Source organism: Erythrolamprus reginae, chromosome Z, assembly GCF_031021105.1.
Source record: "Erythrolamprus reginae isolate rEryReg1 chromosome Z, rEryReg1.hap1, whole genome shotgun sequence".
Lineage (NCBI taxonomy): Eukaryota > Metazoa > Chordata > Lepidosauria > Squamata > Dipsadidae > Erythrolamprus > Erythrolamprus reginae.
Window position 1 is genome coordinate 19,630,474 of NC_091963.1, and position 19,808 is coordinate 19,650,281.

General features: G+C 40.0%; 1 protein-coding gene across 1 annotated transcript in view; it reads left to right on the top strand.

Moving 5' to 3' along the window:
• Positions 1-19,808, top strand: part of PARD3 (par-3 family cell polarity regulator) — a 716,596-nt gene that overhangs the window by 371,778 nt on the left and 325,010 nt on the right. Inside the window, 1 exon segment of the mRNA XM_070728743.1 lies at positions 18,330-18,418. Coding sequence (XP_070584844.1) covers positions 18,330-18,418 — 89 coding nt within the window.

Sequence of the window (19,808 nt, forward strand, 5' to 3'; positions counted from 1 at the left end):
GAAATACCTATCTCAATATAGAAGCTTAAAGAAGAATCATCAAGAAGAAATTTAGCAGTAAATACTATTCTGATCACATGAAAGGCATTCTGGCCTTTCTAACTTATTTAGTATTTAATGCTCCACAGGGACCAATTTTCATGAGAAATTTGTTTTGATAATCACAAACAGACTTAATGCGGTAATTTTCTCATGAAGCATGGGCTAAAGTTTTGCATTAATGACCTGAAACTTTCCCAAAGTGAGATGCATTTTTGTTCAAAGTCCAAGAAAAATAATGTTGGAGTTAGGAGTGGAAAAGAGAGAAAAGTTATGGTTAATGTTTTAAAGCTATTTTCATATGTATCACTTTGCAAAAATGTGATGAGAATTCAAGTCTTTCTAACATTTCATTAATATTTGTTGGAGGCTGTCTTATTTTTATCAGTTATTTTTAGCGATATTCTACTAGAAGATTGCTTTATGAAAATAGTGGGGTTTCATATACAAATAGAAATGTGATGCAAGTTTCATTGAGTCTTTTGCATGCCTGAGCATGAATTCTAATATTCCAGCAATCTTTCTTCCACTCCCAACTTTAGGTATGACTCTTTCCTGGTAGTCAAAACTTTAAATGTTTCATTTGATCAGAATTATATATAGTCTCTTTTTGCCAATGCCTTTAAAGTCTGTTATCTGAGACAGGGGCAGAGAGAGGGGGAGGAAGGGCGGGGAGGAGAGGTAGGGGAGGGGAGAGAGGGAGAGACATTGTGAAAAATTATATGTGTGGAATATTATTGAAAGATTGTTCCTTGTAATATTTTGGATGTGCTTGTAGTTTTTAATAACATTTAAACTTTTTGGCAATTCAAATATCACCAAGTTCGAATCAGCCTTCCATCCTTCCGAGGTGCATAAAATGAGGACCCAAATTGTTGGGGGCAATATGCTTGCTAGGTAAATTGCTTAAAGAAGGCTGGAAAGGACTATAAAAGACTAAGTGCTATTGCTATTGCTATCAAGCAATCAAGCAGACAGGAGTGTAGGGATTGACGGTTTTCCGAGAATCCAAACTAAAATATATCTGACTGTTAAAAAAAATAGCATTAATTTTATCAATCTGTTCTTTTAATGTGATACATACATAATGGGGATGATATTGATCCAATTTTATGAACTTTTTCTCGGTCGTTAAGCAAATCACCATGGTTGTTAAGTAAATCAATGCTGGGTTTTGCTGAAAACGGGAAATAATTTCCTGTTTTCAGAAAAGATATCATAAAATCTGTTCATGTTATTGCAAGTGATTGCACTGCAAATGGTCATACATGTGACTAGATTGTTGAGCACCTAAGGGGTAGTCATGTTCCAAGGGCCCCGACTGTCGGAATGTTGAATCTGAGTCATAAGTACCCACAAAGTCCCCTGTTGAAACTTTGACAACTCACTATATGACCTGCTGTAAATGGAGAAGTATCTGCATTTGACTGAACTGACTTATGTACACTTATGTAGTTCATCTGGCCCAACAGCACTTGTTCACTAGTAAACCTCTTGTCAACAATATATTGAATATATTTAAGTAAGGGGTATATTTAGAATCTGATACAAACTCCTTAAACCAAATGCTTTAATTCTGGAATTCACACTTATCTGTAGAGGGTAGCTGTGTGATCTGGAAAAGGAAGCAGATTATTATTATTATTATTATTATTATTATTATTATTATTATTATTATTATTTATTAGATTTGTATGCCGCCCCTCTCCGGAGACTCGGGGCGACTCACAACACAATAAAACAGTTCATAACAAATCTAATAATTTACAATTTAAAATATTTAAAAAAACCCATTATTAAGCAGACATACATACAAACATACCGTACATAAATTGTATAGGCCCGGACGACAAAGGTGGGTTTTGAGGAGTTTATGAAAGGCAAGGAGGGTAGGGGCAGTTCTAATCTCTGGGGGGAGCTGGTTCCAGAGAGTCGGGGCCACCACAGAGAAGGCTCTTCCCCTGGGGCCCGCCAAACGACATTGTTTAGTTGACGGGACCCCGAGAAGGCCCACTCTGTGGGACCTAATCGGTCACTGGGATTCGTGCAGCAGAAGGCGGTCTTGGAGATATTCTGGTCCGATGCCATGAAGGGCTTTATAGGTCATAATCAACATTTGGTGATGGTGATGATGTTATCCATACTGCCGTTTTTGACTGTTGCGATTCTAGAGCCAGGTCTCTCCACAATTTCCATATCAAATCTTGTAATACTTCTTTGAGTTGTTCTAAACTCTGATTATAGCATAAGTGCTGTAGGAACTATATGACCATCTGTATGGCCTCTCTGAAGCACCACAAGGAACAAGAATCTGAATCTGAGTTAAGATTTTAGATTTCAAAGGCAGCCCTAAGTGTTAAACAAATCTGACCTTGAAATGTCAGGTTTACTGTACAAGCATTTATATTTATATGTTTTTATGCTTTAAATAGAAAAAAAAACAGGTTGCAAGAATGTTTATATTATATGTGCAGCGTAATGTAATACCTCATAATATGCTTTGATATGATTAGCATGCATATGGCCATGAATAATCTGAGACCACATGTTGTTGCACTTGTGTATTTTATACACACTTTCTTTCAGCCATTTCTTGTAAGATCATTTTTAAACTGGTGCGAAACAAACCACAAGCATTTCTTTTGGTTTACTCAACTAAAGTAGAAGGTTTCAATTTGTCTTGAAACCTTTCTTTTCTGACACTAATGGGAAGATGAATGGTTGAGCTATTAATAAATATTGCATTTATAAAACACATGGATACAGATAGACACATGCAAACATGAGCTAAAATAATATGGGACAAATGTGAAAGTAACTTCAGGATGCATCCCAATTTCTAAATGCTAAAATTTTGTTTGTGTCAAGGAAGACTTTAACATTTACAATACAGTGGTACCTCATGATACGAACCCCTCATCATACGAACTTTTTGAGATACGAACCCAGGGTTCGGAATTTTTTTGCCTCTTACGAACTTTTTTTCACCTTATGAACCTGCCAAGCCGCCACTGAGATGCCCCGCCTCCGGACTTTCCTTGCAAGCCAAGCGCAGGTTTTTGCGATCCTGGGATCCCCTGAGGCTCCCCTCCTTCTTCTCCATTACTTATAATGTTTTTCTAACCCATTATGTACTAGACAAAACAAACAAACAAATAAATACAATTTTGAATGGCAAAAAACCCCCAAATAAAAACGGACACCTAGATAAGCAGGAACCAAATAAATGGAAGCAATCAAAGAAGCAATAAAGCCCTTAATATATTCTTGTTTTTCCAAATGTTGGAGAGTTTTGTTGAACCCACAAGGTTTCCTGGTTTCCCTAGTTGCCAGAATATGTACGTCCCGGCCTTTGTTTGTTGTTTGCTACTTTAAGGTTTTGTTTTTTGTTTTTGTTATCCATCCTGACACATCCTTGCTATATGAGCAGCTATATAAAATAATAAAATAAAGAAAGAAAGAAAGAAAGAAATAACACACAATTATGACTAGAGAGAGAAGCGATCATATATAAATACAGTGGTACTTCTGAACTCATTGTTAATTGGTTTTGAAAGTGAAATGAGGATCAAAAAGGATGAGTATCAAAAAGGATGAGTAGCAAACAATATTTTCCCATAAGGAATAATGTAGTGAGTCACAAGACAGACGATACTAAGAAGTTCTAGCTTATGCATTGAATATCAAACAAACTATCTGAAATAAATAAATAAATTGTTTTGATGGTTACCTGGAAATGAATTTTCATGTCAAAATGCATTGGGTATTAAATTCAAATTTAATGAATTTCAAACCAATCAAGTACCAAAGTACCACTACAGCTAACAAATTTCATTCCCACTTGGATTTATAATTCTCCCTTGGCTGGAAGTGAAATATCTGCTAGGAAAAAAAGGGAAACTTAGAGAGCACTAAGTTTTAATAACTTAATCATGATCTTAGATATAATTTTCACTAGAAGAAAACCTTTTTTTTTGTTCTTTTCTACATAGGAAAGACACTTAGGGAGCCTTTAATACTACACTCAATCCAGATGATTGTTAATAAATGATAAATTAGTCTGCAAGTAGATTTCCCACAGCAAGATATTTTGCTAAGACATAGTTGACCTTTTCCTCCATAATAATAACAAAACATAATTTATTGAATCCCCAGTAATTATTTTTCATGTTCTAATGTAGCTAATTATTAAGTGCTTGCATAAAATCTGAGGTCAATGTTGAAAGTCTTCATCTTTTTTAGGCTGGTTATGCTCATGTAATGGTCAAAATTATTTTCTTTGAAAGAAAAATATCAAAACAAATTGTATGAAACATTATTTATGGCTTTTAATTGTATCAAGAAAAGCCATACACTCCCCCTACAAAATATTTACTTAGATTCAGTTACCGCTCTCTCCCTCCCTCCTCCTACCTCTTTCACACACGCAAAATCATACATCTATATACTATTTAAACTATTATCTTTATTCACAGGGCAGCCATTTTTGAATTAAGGTACCATAAATGGGCTAATCCACAGCATGTTTTCAAACTCCAAGACTCCCACTCCTGAGAGAATAAAATTTAGAGAGGTTGTGGCTGCTTTAGTGCTTCTGACTGGTGCTGAGCTATTGCTACAGTTACAGCTATATGATCCTTGTTTTCAATTTCACAGCCAGTCTGACAATCCCTTAGTCTTCTCCTGTCCTGTCCTCCTATTTTGTATTTATATTTATTTATACTGTACAGTGGTACCTCAAGATACGAACCCCTCGTCTTACGAACAACTCGTGATACGAACCCGGGGTTCAGAAAAATTTTGCCTCTTCTTACGAACTTTTTTCGAATTATGAACCGGCGTTCGGAGACTGCTGGGAAGCCGCACGGCTGTTTTAAAAGGTGACAGCCGGGTGGCGGGGCTTCCCAGAAGCCTCCCGAACGCCGGTTCGTAACTCGAACAAAGTTCGTAAGAAGAGGCAAAATTTTGCTGAACCCCGGGTTCGGTTCGGGAGGTTGCTGGGAAGCCCCCCAGCCCGGCTGTCACCTTTTAAAACAGCTGCGCCACTTCCCAGCTGTCTCCCGAAGCGGAACACGGAAGTTCGGCTTTGGCGTTCGGCTTCAGGAGACAGCTGGGAAGCGGCGCGGCTGTTTTAAAAGGTCGCAGCTGGCCTGGGGGGCTTCCCAGCACCCCCCAAACCACGAACCTGGGTTCGGGGGGGTGCTGGGAAGCCCCCCAGGCCGGCTGTCACCTTTTAAAACAGCCGCGCGGCTTCCCAGCAGTCGCCGAAAGCCGGTTTTTTGCGGGGGTTTTTTGGTTGCACGGATTAATTGACTTTACATTGTTTCCTATGGGAAACAATGTTTCGTCTTACGAACCTTTCGTCATACGAATCTCCTCCTTGCACCAATTAAGTTCGTATCATGAGGTATTACTGTATATCAAATTTAGAAATACATTGTACTCACAGACTGAGCCACCAAGCAGCAAATAACTGACTCATCACATGGTTTTAAAGAAAGAAAGCCTTTAAGGTATATGAAGAAAAGCCTGAATACTTTTATTATTGTTTTTTTAAAACATCATATTATTTTTACACAGGTCTACACCCAAATCGCATACACTGTTATTTACATTTGTTTGTTTGTTTGTTTGTTTGTTTAATCAATCAATCAATCAATTAATTAATATACTGTTCATTCCAAAGAAGACTCAGAGTGGCTATATCGTATTACAATGCTTCATATATTTTCGTTATCCCATTTCCTGGTCTTTTTTCCACATTGCCTCACAGTCTTTCTCTCTCTCTTTTGTTCAAATGTACCATTTAGTCCAAACATTGTAATAGTCCTTTGTCCTTTTAGTTCTATTGTCGGTTTGTCCATTTCTGCACACCTGTATATTTTATCAATCAATATGTTTTCAGAAAGATGGAATACTGCCATCTTTGCAAAAAAAAGGGCGATTCTTGCTGCTGTGATATGTAGTGATAAATATTGTATGTTCCTTGGTTATTGTTTTCTTGTTATTCACAATAAAAAGAATTCAGGAGGAAAAGCCTGAATATTTTTGTTGCTCTTTTGTTCCCCTTGTCTGGCCTCCAAATATCTACAGTAGATACCATTTTTATTCAGAATATATACATAGCACTCCATCCTTCAAAGAACTCATCACAACCACCCTGTGGTTTAGGTTGAACTGAAAATGATCAAATTAGTGTCTATGCTGCAGATGGATAAGAAATTATATGTTTTAACTAGCCACTTCACCTTAGAACCAATACTGGTTCATTTTTGTGTTACTTATTATTCTGAAACTGAGAGTACACCACCCCCTTATATAGGTGCCAAAGATCAGGTAGAATAGAGTTCAGGATTACTTTCATCATGGGCATTTAGCAAACAGATACTGCAGCTGTATTTTAAAGGCATCATTATTAATGCTAGCAGTAGTTTATTCTTAACAAATCACCATCAATATAAATGGAACCAGAATTTGGATATCCTCCTCAGAATTGCATAAGATCTGTTGGTTCAGTTTGTAACCCTCCTGATTATTGTTGGAGTAACTTTCAAATTCCATAATCTCTCACAATCGTCTTTGCTACTCAGATTGCTTAGGATTTAAAGTTTAATATGCAAAATCACCATTTCATCATTCCTGACCTAAAGAGAAACGGAAACTCTAGATTATTCTTCCTTGTGAGCTTCGCATTAAATGAGGATTTTGAATGATGTGCAAAATAGCTACGATAGAGGTACATTCTGTTTTATTGCACTGGTTTTTGTGTTATTTCAAATATGGTGAATTTATTGTATTCCCAAAGCATGGCTTTGTCATCAGTACCTTGCCTTGAGTTTTCATATTTAATCCTACTATTGCGTGTTTTAGTCTTCTCTATTTAAATTGTCTTTTTTAACTATTGGATTTGTATTATTTTGTTGTTGTAAGCCGCTCTGAGTCTCTGGAGAGGGGCGGCATACAAATCTAAATAATAATAATAATAATAATAATAATAATAATAATAATAATTGATATCTTTAAAAAGTAGAACTAGACATCATGGATTCATCCGCTATCCATCTCAAATCTGGATAAAAGAAACATATTTATTTTATTTATTTATTTATTGGATTTGTATGCTGTTGTTTGTATGCAGACTCGGGGCGGCTAACAACAGTGACAAAAAACAGCATGTAACATTCAATACTAAACAACTAAAAAAAAACCCTTATTATAAAACCAAACATACCATGCACAAATTGTAAGGCCTAGGGGGAAAGAATATCTCAGTTCCCCCATGCCTGATGGCAGAGGTGGGTTTTAAGAAGCTTACAAAAGGCATTGAATAATTATTGTTATTTTAGATTCTAACTATTAGATTTGTTATTATATATTGTTTTTATCATTGCTGTAAGCCGCCCCGAGTCTATGCAGAGGGGCGGCATACAAATCTAATAAATAATAATAATAATAATAATAATAATAATAATAATAATAATAATAATGATGGAGGGTGGGGGCAATTCTAATCTCTGGGGGGAGTTGGTTCCAAAGGGCCGGGGCCGCCACAGAGAAGGCTCTTCCCCTGGGTCCCACCAAATGACATTGTTTAGTTGATGGGACCCGGAGAAGGCCCACTCTGTGGGACCTAACTGATCGCTGGGATTTGTGCAGCAGAAGGCGGTCCCTGAGATAATCTGGTCCAGTGCCATGAAGGGCTTTATAGGTCATTACCAACACTTTGAATTGTGTCTGGAAACTAATCTGCAACCAGTCCAGGCCGCAGAGTGTTGAAGAGACATGGGCATATCTGGGAAGGCCCATGACTGCTTGCGTGGCCGCATTCTGCACGATCTGAAATTTCTGAACACTCTTCAGGGGTAGCTCCATGTAGAGAGCATTGTAGTAGTCAAACCTCAAGGTGATGAGGGCATGAATGACTGTGAGCAGAGACTCCCTGTCCAAATAGGGCCGCAACTGGTGCACCAGATGAACCTGGGCAAGCACCCTCCTCACCACAGCCGAAAGATGTTGTTCTAATGTTAGCTGTGGATCGAAGAGGACGCCCAAGTTGTAGACCCTCTCCGAGGGGGTCAATAGTTCCCCCCCAAGGGTAATGGATGGACAGATGGAATTCTCCTTGGGAGGCAAAACCCAGAGCCACTCCATGTTGTCAGTGTTGAGCCTGTTGACACCCATCCAGACCCTAACAGCCTCCAGGCACTGGCACATCACTTCCACTGCTTCACCGACTAGACACGGGATGGAGATGTAACATGGAGATGGAGTGTTGGTGTAAAATGGGCATATTTGGGGAAACCCATGACTGCTCTTGCAGCTGCATTCTGCACAATCTGAAGTTTCCGAACACTTTTCAAAGGTAGCCCCATGTAGAGAGCATTACAGTAGTCGAACCTCGAGGTGATGAGGGCATGAGTGACTGTGAGCAGTGACTCCTGGTCCAAATAGGGCCGCAACTGGTGCACCAGGCGAACCTGGGCAAACGCCCCCCTCGCCACAGCTGAAAGATGTTTCTCTAATGTGAGCTGTGGATCTAGGATTGTTTACTTAAACTAGAAAGATAAGGAAGAAATTGGCAGTCATAAGAAAGCCAGGAAATATGAAGCTCGGGGGAAAAACCCCTTTGCTCATGGACATTACATGGGGGAAAGCCCTCATATTTAAAGACTGGAAAGCTTAATTGGCAGAAGAGTATCCTGCCACAGAAATAGAAAAAGATTTTCCTGGAAGTGTGACTGAGTTCCTTCCAAAATGTTATTGTATATCTTTTCTTTATGTTTGAAGATTGCTTCTCTGAGTAGTTTTAGCCAGTAATCCTAAAGTGAATATTACAGGAAATCCATTGAAGTATATTCAGATACACAGATAAGGCAGAGACCAATTGTGATTACATAGAGAAAAGATATCAATGAGGTACATGCTCTTAATGATGTAGAAAATGGAATTCCAAAGAGCTTTAATCAGCACAGAGTAATTCATTATTAAATATATTTTTATTTATGTGCAGTGGATATTCTTCAGTTTCCCCAGTCTGGTACTGTACATCCTAATATTATAATCTTTAATTTAAAAATTGGACACTTCTAATAATCTATAACATTAGTAATACAGACTGTTTTAATAGCATAGATAAAGTAAAGTACAGTGATCCCCCGAGTTTCGCGATCTCGATCATTGCTAATCGCTATATCGCGATTTTTCCACCCGATGACGTCACTCCCTTCCTTTCTCATCTTTCTCTCTCTCTTTCTCTATCTTGCTTCTTCCTCTCTCACACTCTCTTCCTCCCTCTCTCATCTCTTTCTTTCCTTCTCTCTCTTTCTCTATCTCTCCCCCTCTTGCTCTCCAGCGGCAAGCGAGCAGCCGGGCGGGCGGGCAAACGGGCAAGCGGCAAGCGGCAAGCGAGCAGCCGGGCGGGCGGGCGAACGGGCAAGTGGCAAGCGGCAAGCGAGCAGCCAGGCGGGCGGGCGAACGGGCAAGCGGCAAGCGAGCAGCCGGGCAGGCGGGCGAACAGGCAAGCGGCAAGCGAGCAGCCGGGCGGGCGGGCGAACGGGCAAGCGGCAAGCGATCTTGGGGTTTCCCCTTTGCCTCGGCCGCCCAACAGCTGATCTGCTCCGCAGCGCGGCAGCAGCGAGGAGCCAAAGATGGGGTTTCCCCGTTGCCCAGGCAACGGGGAAACCCCATCTTCGGCTCCTCGCTGCTGCCGCGCTGCGGAGCAGATCAGCTGTTGGGCGGTCTTCCCCGCCGCCCACACGCAAACTCCACCATCTGCGCATGTGCGGCCATGGAAAAAGGGGCGCGCATGCGCAGATGGTGTTTTTACTTCCGCACCACTACATCCCGAAATATAGATTATCGCGAGGGGTCTTGGAATGGAACCCTTGCGATAATCGGGGGATCACTGTAGTATAAAATGTTTCATATATAAAACTACTCTTATAGAAAGTGTTTTCACTAAATTTGTTAAATGTTTTATTTTTCAGAGTATAAGGTGCACCTTAGATCTGAGGGAGGTAAACAAAGGGAAAAAAACTACTTTGCCTCCCAGCAAACAGTAGTGATGATATACACTAGTTGCTGTATGTGGGCCTGACATAGCAAGGAATTGGAGAAATTTACATTACTGGATTGGAGAAATTTATATTACTGCTGTATATTAAAGCCAGAAAGGTTTCTTAAATGTAGAGCCACACTAACTCCTCTCAATTAGTTATTTATTTATTTATTTAAAATATACTTTATTAATTTATACAAAAAGGAATAAAACAGGGGGAAGGGGGATGGAATTACAGAAAAGAAAAGTGGGAGGGGAGTGGGATAAACAGTATTGTTATATCGCAGCTTATATATATTATTGTATATACATTTCAGGTATTTGTCCATATATAAATATTTCATATTCAGAGTTCTTATTTAAATATCTTATAGCTGTAATATTTAATAATCCAACAGTAATATGGGAAAAGAAAGGGTAGAAAGGGAGAAAAGGAGGAGAGAAGAGAAAAAGAAGAGAGATAGAAGAGAAAAAGAAGAGAGAGATAACAAGATGAGAAGTAGTACCTGCAAGCAAGCAGGCGTTTGAATTGTGACGACTTAGATGGATTATATTTATTGTTTTTGTTAATGAGATTTAATCGTAGGTTTTAATATTAGTAGATTTCTAATAACTATCAAATGAGTTGAACTCTCAATTATTTAAATAGATCTACTCCAAACATGACTTAAGTTTAACCCAGCTGCCTTATTTTAATACTAATACAGGACACTGTTACATTTCAGACTATACTTGTACAGGTTCAGAGGCTGTTAAAATGTACCTTACTGAGGGTCAGCAAACTGCTAATCAGTTGCTTGGTTTAACAGGCTCTTTTCTGGTTGTTGGGAGGCAGAGGCCAAAAGGTGAGGGTGCCTGGCTGGGCTACATTTTGTGTATACGATGCACCCAGGTTTTTGCCCTCTTTTGGGGAGTAAAAAGATGTGTCTTATATTCCAAAAAATATGGTAGTTCATTCTCAAACATTTTCTAGCCTGTAAATAAAATATAGCATTTTTAATTTACCTCTATAACAGGTGGGATTTTTAATTTAAGAAGAAATTCGAGGCAATAATTGCTTGATGTAGATACTTTCAAAGCTAGTTACTTTTTTTAGTAAATGAAAATTCCAAGTTACTTCCCTGTGCAGGTGTCCAAATTAATCTATGTTTGGTTCCATGTAAATGAAAATATGTGTTATATAGGAAAGAAAAGAGTTGCTGATTATGGCACTATTAAAATGTTTTTTTAAGGGATGCATCTGTTGATTATAGTATCATGGTACCAATGCTTCAGTGAAGTTTAGAAGCTTAGCTTACTCTAAGTATCATAATTGAGAGACATAATTTTTAGACATAGATTACCAAATGAAATTGAAACAGTATTACTATTCCCTTAGAGTTAGTAGTAAATTTGAAAAAAAGGGAAGCATTTAACATATTCATATAGCAACCATACAGATACCTTTTGACTTGTGAGGGTAATTGGGGCCATTGTTAAGCAATTTGGTAATTAGGCAAAACATCACAAGACCATTAGCAATAGTAATTTCAGTAGTTGTGGTTGTTAGGCCAGGGCAGCATTGTTAGGTGAGGACCTCACATTTCTGCACTGCAATACAGTGATACCTCGTCTTACAAACACCTCGTCATACAAACTTTTCGAGATACAAACCCGGGGTTTAAGATTTTTTTGCCTCTTCTTCCAAACTATTTTCACGTTAGACACCCAAGCTGCTGCCACTGGGATGCCCTGCCTCCGGACTTCTGTTGCCAGTGAAGCACCTGTTTTTGCGCTGCTGGGATTCCCCTGAGGCTCCCCTCCATGGGAAACACCACCTCCGGACTTCCATGTTTTTGCGATGCTGCAGGGGAATCCCAGCAGTGCAAAAATGGGTGCTTCGCTGGCAATGGAAGTCCGGAGGTGGGGTTTCCCAGCGAGGGGAGCCTCAGCGAAATCTCAGCATCACAAAAACATGGAAGTCCAGAGGTGGGGCTTCGAGCCTCGGGAATCCCAGCAGCGCAAAAATGGGGTGTTCAGCTGGCAAGAGAGGTGAGTCTTGGGCTTGCACACATTAATCGCTTTTCCATTGATTCCTATGGGAAACATTGTTTCATCTTATGAACTTTTCACCTTACAAACCTCGTCCTGGAACCAATTAAGTTCACTGTACTTGCCTTTGATTCAATTCCCATCTGTCCTACCTCTGTCCTTTCGGCTGCTCCCACCTGGCTGCCCAAATGGTCCCAATTACTGCAGATGAATTTCATCATCTTCCTCCTACTGCTAGGATCCTGAAATGGGTGAGGGTGAGGCTGCTGGCTGTTCATGAGGTTTTTCAGGAGGAAAACTGGACCAAGAGTAAACAGAGAATAAGCTCTGTCAGCAATGAGTTCACCTCTAAAGAATAAGCCACTTCCTCCAATTCTCCTATGTCAGTGATGGCGAACCTATGGCACGGGTGCCACAGGTGGCATGCGGAGCCATATCTTCTGGCACATGAGCTGTTGCCCTAGCTCAGCTCCAACTTGCATGTGTGTGCCGGGCAGCTGATTTTTAGCTCACATAAAGGGAGGGTGTTTTTGGCTTCCAGATAGCCTCCGGAGGGATAGAGGAGGGCATTTTTACCCTTCCCCAGTTTCAGGGAAGCCTTTGGAGCCTGGGGACGGTGAAATATGAGCCTTCTGCGCTCACCAGAAGTTGGGAAACAGGCTATTTCCGGCCTTTAGAGGGCATACGGGGGGTGGGGGGGTGGAGAAAGCTGTTTTCATCCTGCCCAGGCATTGAATTATGGGTGGTGGGAACTCACACATTCGCGATAGCGCACACATGCTCTTTTGGCACCCAAAGAAAAACAGGTTTGCCATCATTGTCCTATGGTATCCCAAACAGACCTTCCCACACAGCCTCTATTTTAACCCAGGCATCTGCCATAGGTTCTGCTGCCACTGCCATACTTGCTGTGCACATTTCAGGACTGTATCCCAGCCCATTGTGTCCATACAATATGTTTCTTTTGCATGCCTCTTTTGTCCTGGTTAGTTGCGTTTGTGTATTATCCACAGATATTCCCAGACCCATTCATTCTTGACTCTTACCAATTCTTATTTTCTGTATAGCAGTGGTGGGTTGCTGCCGGTTTGGACCGGTTCTTTAGAACTGGTAGCAGAAATTTGCCACCGCTCGCTGAACCGGCAGCAATGACCAGCAGTCCATGCTCCTGAATCGGTCAACTGGTAGCTACAGCTTGCAAAAAAACCCTCTGCGCATGCGCAGCCTTTAATCATGCACATGCACAGAGGCCCATTTCCGTGAAGTGACTCACACATGCGCAGAATGCGCATTTCTGTCACAATACGAACCAGTAGGGAAGGGAAGTGAAACCCACCCTTGATGTATAGATTGGGGGGTGGGGTTTGGTATGCCAGGTCCCCTGATTTCAAATTACTTTTATATTGCACTTAAAAGATTTAATACTGTTAGAATATTAAGATTTAATACTGTTAGAATATTAATTTTAATAGCTGGAACAATGAAATATATAATGGTGCAGAATACAGAATTGTAGCTGATTGGATGGAGAGTGCTCACTCCTGCATGAGGTGATCTAAACTATGATTGGTTGCAGTGGGTTTAAAAGTGGAGTTTCCCTTTCCCTCTGCACTTTTTATTCTGTATGCTCTGTATACTATTTGAAGAGTTACCTCATGATTGTCAGAATGAGGGTAATTAAAGTCCGTTTGAACCTTAAATCATTATGGAAGCGATGGATTGAGAGAGAGAACATTTGTTTTTCAAAACAAGGTTTCTTTTTATTATAAATGTAGAAAAGTAAATATGCCATGAGAGACAAATGAAAAATACATCTTCACATGATGGCGGCTAACACAGGACTGACTATATTAAAATGGAGAATAGGATAGAGATGGATATGAGCTGAAATGACGTGGCAGGATTTTACATCATAACAGGAGGAGCTAATAAAACACACACACAGTTAACTATTTAATTACTGAATGACTCTGAATGTCTCTGGGGCTGTCAATATTCAGCGTGACAATGATGTTACTGTATTACTATCTTTTCGGCTTTAAATATACATGTGAAATATATTTATTTATATAATACTGCATATGTCAGTGTCTCTGACTTCATTTGGCCACTTGCAGTGCAATTCCCTGACAAGTACTCATTTACATCTAACAAGAACAGTCATTTATATTTAACGTGTTGGACAGAGGCACACTCTTGTACATACCGGTAGTCATTTTTACTTGTTTCATTCTAAATTTATATGTATTCTTTTGACATGGTAATATTTGAGTAGAATGATGTTTTCCCTCATAACCAGTAGTTACTAGTCTTACTCATTTATAATTTCCAGATGATCCAATAATCTTTTCTGTACCATTACTATTATGTAACATAAAAGAATATTTTTTGTCCTTGAGTCACATTAATTCAGAATGTCTTAGATTTTTCTTCCAAATTCATCTATAGTTCTTCCATTACCAATGCTCACTGAAGGATGAACTGTTACCAGTCTAAGGATAGATGAGATTAATTCATCTATCCTAAAAATACTTTTTAGTTCTTTTATTCATAATTAAGCCTGCATGTTCCATAAAAAGTGGAGTGGGCCTTCTCCGGGTCCCGTCAACTAAACAATGTCGGTTGGCGGGCCCCAGGGGAAGAGCCTTCTCTGTGGCGGCCCCAACCCTCTGGAACCAACTCCCCCCGGAGATTAGAACTGCCCCTACTCTCCTTGCCTTTCGTAAGCTCCTTAAAACCCACCTTTGTCGTCAGGCATGGGGGAACTGAGACATCTCCCCTGGGCATATACAATTTATGAATGGTATGTCTGTATGTATGTTTGTTTAGAAAATGGGGGTTTTTAAAAATATTTTTAAACTGTAATTTAGATTTGTTGTAAATTGTTTCACTTTGCTGTGAGCCGCCCCGAGTCTGCGGAGAGGGGCGGCATACAAATATAAATAAATAAATAAATAAATAAATAAATAAATAAATAAATAAATAATCTTAGCTAATTCTGTACTTGGCTAATTGGATACTTGGAAGATCAACTGTAAGAATTAAACCTTTCTTGTTCAGTTGTGCACCATGCACCATATTTTAATGCAATTAAATATAGCCCCGATCCTCTGGAATCAACCCTCCTGGAGATCAGGACTGCCCCCACCCTCCTTGCCTTTTGCAAACTCCTAAAAACCCACCTTTGTCGCCAGGCATGGGGAAATTGATTCCCCTTGGCTGCTCCATTTTATGTATGGTTTGCTTGGGTTGCATGAATGTTTTTTATCAAGGGATTTTTTAACTGTTCTGCTTTTTTTAATCATTGGATTTGTATTTTGTGTTCCTGTTGTGAGCTGCTCCGAGTCTTCAGAGAGGGGTGGCATACAAATCTAATAAGTAAGCAAGCAAGCAAGCAAGCAAGCAAGCAAGCAAGCAAGCAAGCAAGCAAGCAAGCAAGCAAGCAAGCAAGCAAGCAAGCAAATAAATATAATAATAATAATAATAATAATAATAATAATAATAATAATAATAATAAACAAACAAACAAACAAACAAACCAGGGGTGAAATTCAGCAGGTTCTGACAGGTTCTGGAGAACTGGTAGCAGAAATTTTGAGTAGTTCAGAGAATCGGCAAATACCACCTCTAGCTGACCCCAGAGTAGGGTGGGAATAGAGATTTTGCAGTATCCTTCCTCTGCCATGCCCTCTAAGCCACATCCAAAGAACCATTAGGGAAAATTTTTGAATTTTGAATTAAACATTTCAAAGTAATTACATGTTTTTCTATTTGAAGAATATTTTGAACAATTAATATGGTGGTACATTTGCATAGGGATATACTGAGGAAGTAATATAAATTTATTTTACGTTTATTTATTCATTAAATTTATTTGACACATCTTGCTGCAAAAAGTTATATAATTTATATAGAAGAGAATAAATTAAATCTAGGCACATATATATAGCTGAATAACTTATAAATACAGTGGCACCTCTACTTAAAAACTTAATTCGTTCCATGACAGGTTCTTAAGTAGAAAGGCTTTCCCATAGGAATCAATGTAAAAGCAAATAATGCGTGCAAACCAATTAGGAAAGAAATAAAAGCTCAAAATTTGGGTGGGAGGAGGAGGAGGAAAAAGAGGAGGAGGAGAGTCGCTGCTGAAGGAAGAAGGTGAGGTGAGGGAATAAAAAAAATCCAAAACTTTAAGTCTTCTTTTTTTAAAGAAGGACTCTGAGATGCCGAGGAGGAGCACATGCCTCCCATACACCTGGCGCGATGCTGTGCCAGAGACAGAAACCCAGGGGGAACCTCCCACTCCTTTCACTGAAAGACGGCTGCTGCTGTTGTTGCTACCTGCTTCCTCTTCCTTCCCATGCTGAATGGCTACCCTCTTCTCCCACTTGCTTGTTTTGTAGCCAGTGCCTTTCCTTCGCTGTGGTGACTCCTCAGTTTGTCTCAAGCTGAGTTGATTCAGCTGGGGCAAAGTGCCCCCTTTTGCCTTTTCATGCCCAGACACTCTGGGAGGCAACCTCGTGCTGGGTGTGTGGGAGGCAGTGTCAGGGAGTCACCACAGCGAAGTGGATTATTCCCTCTCCAAGTGCCCAGAGAAAGGAAAATGCTCCATTCGCTCTGGGCTGCCCAGAGCAAAAGGAGCATTTCTTTTTTCTGGGTGCTGGCAGAGGTTTCTTACCTTTCCAAGCACCCAGAGAAAGGAAAATACTTCATTTGCTCTGGACTGCCAAAGCCTCCTTAAGCGCCACCAAAAGACTCCTCTGGCAGCCCAGAAAAGTCCAAGATGGCCGGGATTAAAGGAGGAATGGCAGGAAACTGGCCGGGCCTTTGTGCTGCTCTCAAATTTCCTGGGAAATTTTCCGGGCTCAGGTTCTTAAGTGAAAAATGGTTTGGTCTACAGTACTGTTCGTAGTAAACACTTGTAAAGTTTCCAGGTCCTCGGAGGAAATACCACTTGAACATAACAAATGCCTTGGCTTTGTTTTAATATCTCATTAATAATTCATATTATTGATTTTCTTTGGGCTGAATTCATAACCCATCATCCAATACTTATCATTTTTCTGATTGATGATTCAGCACATCTGAATTTAAACTGCTGATTATAAGACAGTAGACAAAGTATTCATACAAATGAGCATTTAAAGACATTCATGTTTCCCTGAAATTATGCAATTGGTTCCTTTTTTCCCATTTTGGGATTGGGAACTGGGCAAGTCACTATTGATTAATATTTGGATATAAGCTCATCAGGAATTCCAGTAATGTAGGTTAAACCAAAAGTTGACTACTAACACTATACCTCAAAAATTGCTACATATCAGGTGGTTAAAATATTAATAATTGTGATCATTGTCTTGCAAATAGATTTAAACTTTGTGTTTTAAACCATTGCCTATTAGAGTAAGTGAATTTGTAAACAGAGCAATTGTAATTGAATTGTACTAATTCTTCCTCTTTCGTGACACTATTCTTCCTTTCATGTATCTGCTTTCTTTTCTTGCATAAAAACCTGGGTGCATACACTGGTCAAGGATCTTTCTCTGATAGTCATAAGTATTGTACTTGTAAATACTGGAAGAGGAAACACCAACTCTGTTCATAGATGCAATTGCACTTGGTCTTGTAAAGTCAGATCTGGCACATACCATGTTTGCATTCTTTTTTTAAATGTTTTCTCTTTAAGGCAGCCTATGAGAAATAGTTGGGTACTTCAGCCTGCTAATATTGTGTAATCTGGGGTAGTTGTTGAGAGTATGTACTTTGTGACAAAACCACCAGAGGCTATTTAAAGTGATACAGGTCAGAATTGTTGTTGCTAAGCCATGATTTTGTGTTATATAAGTGCATTTTTAAATTTTTTTATCCTGCCTTTTTGTTTTATGTACCAAACCTTACCTATATTCTTCCCATCTGTTATTGTCCACATAATAACAAACATGTAGTGGTTTGGAGTTAGCTGAAAGGAATGACTTGGCCAACATCCAACTAGTTTCCATGTCTAAGGTGGGACTAGAACTCACCATTTACTGGTTTCTAGCCAGCACCTAGGCCATTTCAGTCCCAAATGTTGTGTTACCCAAAGACAATCTATATGCTATTTAAGATGCAAAATATTTTAATAATTAAGAATCAAAATTGATGTGAGTATCCTTACACATCAACTGTGCTTAAATATGGTTATCTCTTTTGCTATTACTAGGATGATGATGGTACAGAAGAAGAGGAGAGCAGAGTAGAACCAGTGGGTCATGCAGATGCAGGTTTGGATAACATCACCTATTCGTTAGAGTAAGTTTATTGTTTTTTTAAAACTATTTCATACCTAAAATATTAAGACTTAAATTCAGAAAAAAAGTAAGTTTAAACTTTGGTGAACAAAAATAAACCCAGAGTTTTCAATGTAGGTACAAATGAGCTGTCTCAAATTATCCTATGTTGTACACATTATGCAAAAAAATAGTTTTCTAAACAGCCACAGTGGTGCAGTGGTCAGAGTGAGGTACTGCAGGCTACTTCTGACTACTGCTGGCTGACTGCAATTTGGCGGTTCGAATCTCACCAGGCTGAGGTTGACTTAGCCTTCCATCCTCCCAAGGTGGATAATATGAGAAGCCAAATGGTTGGGGACAATAGGCGGACTCTATAAACTGCTTGATAGGGCTGTAAAGCACTGTAAAGTGGTATATAATTATAAGTCCTCGGACAGGGGCGGCATGCAAATCTAATAAATAAATAAGTGCTATTGCTAAATAAAACTCTAGTCTGGAAAGGTGGGAGGACAGAAAGCAATAGAATAGGCGTTGATTGCTTACCTGAACGCCTCTTCTCGTACGGTGAGCGGGTACAGCAGTCACATGGGTTGCTCATGTCCAATCCGGTGGAACTGAGCCTAGTATTAAAAAAGCTTGCCGGATCCGCCCCTTCCCCAGAATTCGCGAATCCATAGACTAGGCTCAGTTGTGAAGCTCTGTAGTGTTCAACTCTCATTGTTAGAGGAAAAAAAGATATAGAAAGGTAAAGAAGACACATACAAGGGCGGGAAGTGACTGCTGTACCCGCTCACCGTACGAGAAGAGGCGTTCAGGTAAGCAATCAACGCCTATTCTCCGTACTGAAGGAGCGGGTCCAGCAGTCACATGGGACATACCCAATAGATGGTCCCTAGGGTGGGATTAGCTTGCTATCGTGTGAGATAACGGATTGGAGTACCCTTCTGCCGAAGGCAGCGTCCGCTGAAGCGTAAGAATCAATCTTGTAGTGCCTGATGAAGGAATTTGGCGAGGCCCAAGTGGCTGCTTTGCAGACCTCCTCCAACGGGGCTTGAGTCGCCCAAGCGGCCGAGGTGGCTGCGCTCCTGGTGGAATGCGCTGTGATGTTCCTTGGAACTGAGAGGGAGGCCGACTCATAGGCCTTAGATATAGTCCCTCTGATCCAACGGCCTATTACTGTTGAAGACACTTTGGCCCCCATGACTCTGGGATGATAGGCTACAAAAAGTGCTTCTGACCTCCGAAAGGGTCCTGTGCGTTGGATATATATTCTCAGCGCTCTGGTGAGATCCAGGGTGTGCCATCTAATTGCCAAGGGATGGTCTCGTTGGAGGCAGAAGGAAGGTAGGACAATATCCTGAGATCTGTGGAACATGGAACTGACCTTGGGTAAGAAGGTGGGGTCCAGT